General features: G+C 58.8%; 1 protein-coding gene across 1 annotated transcript; it reads right to left on the bottom strand.

Moving 5' to 3' along the window:
- Positions 1–289: 289 nt before the first annotated feature.
- On the bottom strand, positions 290–3975 carry FZD7 (frizzled class receptor 7). The gene has a single exon (XM_084289507.1). It carries the CDS (start codon positions 3510–3512, stop codon positions 1791–1793), a length of 1722 nt encoding a protein of 573 aa, XP_084145633.1. The 5' UTR covers positions 3513–3975; the 3' UTR covers positions 290–1790.
- Between the last annotated feature and the right edge of the window lie 377 nt (positions 3976–4352).

Raw genomic sequence — 4352 nt, 5'->3', positions numbered from 1 at the left:
TCTCCACATGCACATTGTAAGAGACAAAAACTCAAGCCCTGCAAGTCTGAGATCAGATATACTGAAGGATTTGGCTGATGGGCCCATTGCTCACGCCCAGACTACTGGTATGCCTTCAGCCAGCAGTCTGCACCCTCACCCTGAACATTTTTTTCCTCCTCTTTAAGTTTAGTTCCAGACAATTCCCCCCCCCCCCCCCAAAAAAAAAAAAAAAAAAAAGAGCAGCCATAGGGTGGAGACTTGCTGAAAATCCAGAGTTTCCTATTTTGTCCTTAGGCAAGAATACACACACATATATATACTTATAAAAACAACCCTTCAGTGAATATAAAGGTAAAGTAGTTATGTAAAAAAAAAAAAAAAAGAGTAAGTCAACATAAAAATTTAATAGAAAAAATCTGTCACATTTCAAAACAAAACCGATGGATTTAATGATTAATTTCTCAGTGTCCTTCCTTCCAAGATGTGATCACTGGAAACTTAAACAGACGTATTTTAGCTAAAATGAAAAGGCTTCTCCCTTGCGATAACTGCTTTCTTTTAAAACCAAAACCCAGTCCCCCCAGCCCCCTCCTGCACCATGAGTCATTGTAATGCAGTTCAGGGAATCTGAGGAGCAAGTAAATCGGTCCATCATGAGCCAAAAGTATTCTTCCTGTCCCCAGAAGCCAGCTGTATGTTGACTTTACCTGCAGCAATCTCACTACAAAGCAGGAGAGAAAGCAGGTTTATGGGAAGGAAAGAAAAAAAAAATAGTATCTTTGTGTTATATACTTTAATGGATCTTGTTTTGGCAGGTGCTCTCAGTTACACTCTTCTTTCCCTCTAAGTCTTGCATTTCCTTCAGTTTAGAAAAGCAACCCATATTGAACAGTACGAGAACATCCTGCCTCCTCCTTTTTCATAAAAGGAATGTTTATTTCTGTGAGCTCCTCACATCCAAGGGTGAACCTCAACGACTTCTTTTTGTTAGTTTGCCCATAAAAACCGATCCCATGCTTATGCCTTTCTACACAGAAAACACTTTTGTTTCCCCCTTTGTCTCCTAGAACAAAGGCAAGGGGGAAAAGCCTTCTGCTGAAAAGCAACAAGTCATTTCTTTTCAGGGTGTGGAATAGCAACCCCCTCCTTCCCCACAGCAGCAAGAACAACAGACTGAGGGCCGAATTCTCACTTTGAAATCATTAAAACAGGTATCACTGAGATTAAAAAAAAAAAAAGAAGAACTTGTAAGTTGACAGAACAGAGGCATCTCACCAGCACATGATCTGGGCTGTAGCTGGTTATAGAGTACTCACGTGATTGCTCCACGTTTGAAGGAGTAGACAGTAACCTAAGGCTCGGGAGCTGCCCTGTGGGCTGCAGTTTGACCCAAGCAATTCAGAGTTTGGCTACGTCTCGGCAGGGACAGCTCGACACATCAGGCTTCCCCTTCTGCTCCTCTGGAGCGAGGCAGGATGGTTTTAGTTGGGCTGGTTTTGCTTTCCTGCATCAGGGCCTTGGGGGAGAGAGAGGTAAAGGGGACTCCTGGCAGGTGAAGGACTCTCCCACCGCAGCAGCAGCCTCTTTCTGTGCTCTTCCACTTAGTTGGGCACGAGCACCATTGGACACGGTACATCTGGTCCCTTATGCAAATAATTTTTTTAAACCCTCTGGGAGAAGGAAAGTTTTGAAAAGCCTCCCTTCCTCTGTGTTGAGGGAGCTGAGCTGTTGCCTCCCTTCTGCTGAGTATCCCTCTCCTCCGTGTGTGTGCGTGTGCATGTGTGCGCGCCAGGAAGGGCAGGAGGGTCTCATACTGCCGTCTCGCCTTTGCTGCCGGTGCTCAGTCTGTGGTAGAAGCGTCGCCAGGACTGAAGGGTTTTGCCAGACCAGATCCAAAAGCCAGTTGTGATACCAACAATCATGGTCATGAGGTACTTGATCATGAAGACTGTGAAGTCTGGGCTCATGGGGGCAAAGTGGCTGGGGCAGGGCACAGCATAGGTTTTGCAGGTCTGGAGGAGCCACGTCTTCTCCCAGGTGCCACGGAAGGCCTGCTCGTAGAAGTAACACGCCAGGACAATGGTGGCAGGTACCGTGTAGAGGACGCTGAAGACCCCGATGCGCACCATGAGCTTCTCCAGTTTCTCCGTCTTGGTGCCATCATGCTTCATGATGGTGCGGATGCGAAACAGGGACACGAAGCCGGCAAGCAAGAAGGAAGTGCCAATGAACAGGTACACAAACAAGGGTGCTAGCACAAAGCCTCGCAGCGAGTCCACGCTGTAGATACCTACGTAACAAACCCCACTGAGCACATCCCCGTCCACCTGCCCCATGGCCAATATGGTGATGGTTTTGACAGCGGGCACAGCCCAGGCAGCCAGATGGAAGTACTGGGAGTTGGCCTCGATGGCCTCGTGGCCCCACTTCATGCCAGCAGCCAGGAACCAGGTGAGGGACAGGATGACCCACCAGATGGAGCTAGCCATGCCGAAGAAGTAGAGGATCATGAAGAGAATGGTGCAGCCTTCTTTCTTGGTGCCTTGGGCCACGGTGCGGTAGCCGTCCTCGGAGAAACGCTCCAGGCACACCACCCGCTCCTCCAGCAAGAAACCCGCCGCGTAGGCCACCGCCACCATGAAGTAGCAGCCTGAGAGGAAGATGATGGGCCGCTCGGGATAGCTGAAGCGGCGCATGTCCACCAGGTAGGTGAGCACGGTGAAGAGGGTGGAGGCGCAGCAGAGCACGGACCAGACCCCCACCCACAGCCGGGCGAATCGCACCTCCGCCTCCTTGAAGTACATGAGCCCGTTGGGCCGCGACGGCTCGCAGGGGGCTCCGCAGTCCCGTTCCCCCAGGAACCGGTAGCCCAAGTAAGGGGGCACCTTGAGCTGCCGGGGGCAGGAGAAGGAGAAACCAGAGGCAGGCTGCGGTGGGGTGAGGAAGTCGGGGAGGTAGCCGGCTGTGGGGTGGGCGGTGGCCCCCCGGCCCGCGGCCCCTCCGGGCCCCGGTGGGGCATCCGACGTGTTCTGCCCCACGCAGATCTCGCCCGCGCCGTGGACGGGAAAGTTCTCGCAGCGGAGCCGCTCCGGCCACTGGAAGCCGAACTTGTTCATGAGGGCCTCGCAGCCCTGGCGGGCCCGCTCGCAGAGGGAGCGGCAGGGCGGGATGGCCTGCTCCAGCACGGTGCACACGGGCGCGTACATGGAGCAGAGGAAGAACTTGAGCTCGGCCGAGCACTGCACCTTGACCAGCGGGTAGAACTGGTGCACCTCCAGCCCCGCGTCCTCCTGGTTGGTGTGGCCCAGCAGGTTGGGCAGGATGGTCTGGTTGTAGGCGATATCCGTGCAGAGCGGGATGGAGATGGGCTGGCAGAAGCCGTGGTCCGGCACGGAGATGCCCTTCTCGCCGTGGTACTGGTGGGCCGCCGCGCCCGCCGGGGGGACCCCCAGCAGGGCGGCCAGCAGCAGGGCGGCCGGGCCCAGGACGGGGCAGCCGCCGCCGGCCGCTGCTCCTCCTCCGGCCCGCATCGCCGGGGCCCCGGGGAGGCCTTCAGAGCCGGGCGGCGCGGCGCCCCAGGGGCATCGGCAGCGCCCGGAGGGCGGCGGCGGAGCGCGGCTCGGAGGCTGCCGCCTCGGCTTCGGCGGCGCTTCCCCGGCGAAAGTTTGCCGAGCCGCTCTCGCCGGAGGAGGCGAGGCGCGGGCACGACCGGCGGCGACGGCTCTCGCCGGCTCCGCGCAGGGTCCCGCGGCGGCGGTGGCGGCGCGGCGCTGGCTGCTCCCCGGCCGGCTGCCGAGCCCCGACGGCGGGGCTTTGGGTTGCGGCTAAGCGGATTAGCACCGCGCCCGGCTGAGCCGTGTCTTGCACTCGGGGGCTTAAAGAACTTGGAAAATCCAATTACTGCGCCGTGCCATGCGATGCGATCCTCCCTTCGGCTCCGCTCCCGACGGGCGCCGCTGGGCCGGGGCAGTTCTGTGCGCGCCTCCCGCTCCGCTCCGCTCCGCCCGCGGTCCCGCCGCCACCGCCCGCCCCGCAGCTCCCGGCCCGCGGCCGCGGCGGGCACAAAAAGCCCCATATAGGCGCGGGCGCGCCGCCGGGCCCCGCCCCCGCCGCCGGCCCCATTCACAAACCGCGCCGGGGGCGGGGCCTCGCGGGGCCCGCCCGCCAATCCCCGGCGCCCGCCCGCCGGGCCCCGCGGCCGCCCGCCAATCCCGCGGCGCGCCGGGGGCGGGGCCCGAAGCGCGGCGGAGAAGTTGCGCCCAACTTTTTCCCATCGCCGCCAGGGCAGGGCGGGCCGGGGGCGGCCGGGCGGGGTGGGATGAGATGGGATCGGATGGGATCGGCTGGGTTGGGACGGGATAGGATAGGAC

The sequence above is a fragment of the Netta rufina genome, assembly GCF_964035555.1.
Source record: "Netta rufina genome assembly, chromosome: 6".
NCBI classification, from domain to species: domain Eukaryota; kingdom Metazoa; phylum Chordata; class Aves; order Anseriformes; family Anatidae; genus Netta; species Netta rufina.
Note: the sequence above shows the minus strand (reverse complement) of the source record. Positions and strands in the feature narration are given on the sequence as shown.

Excerpts from the sequence above, each read along its gene's own strand:
- FZD7 (XM_084289507.1), bottom strand. The coding sequence starts at position 3,512 with ATGCGGGCCGGAGGAGGAGCAGCGGCCGGCGGCGGCTGCCCCGTCCTG.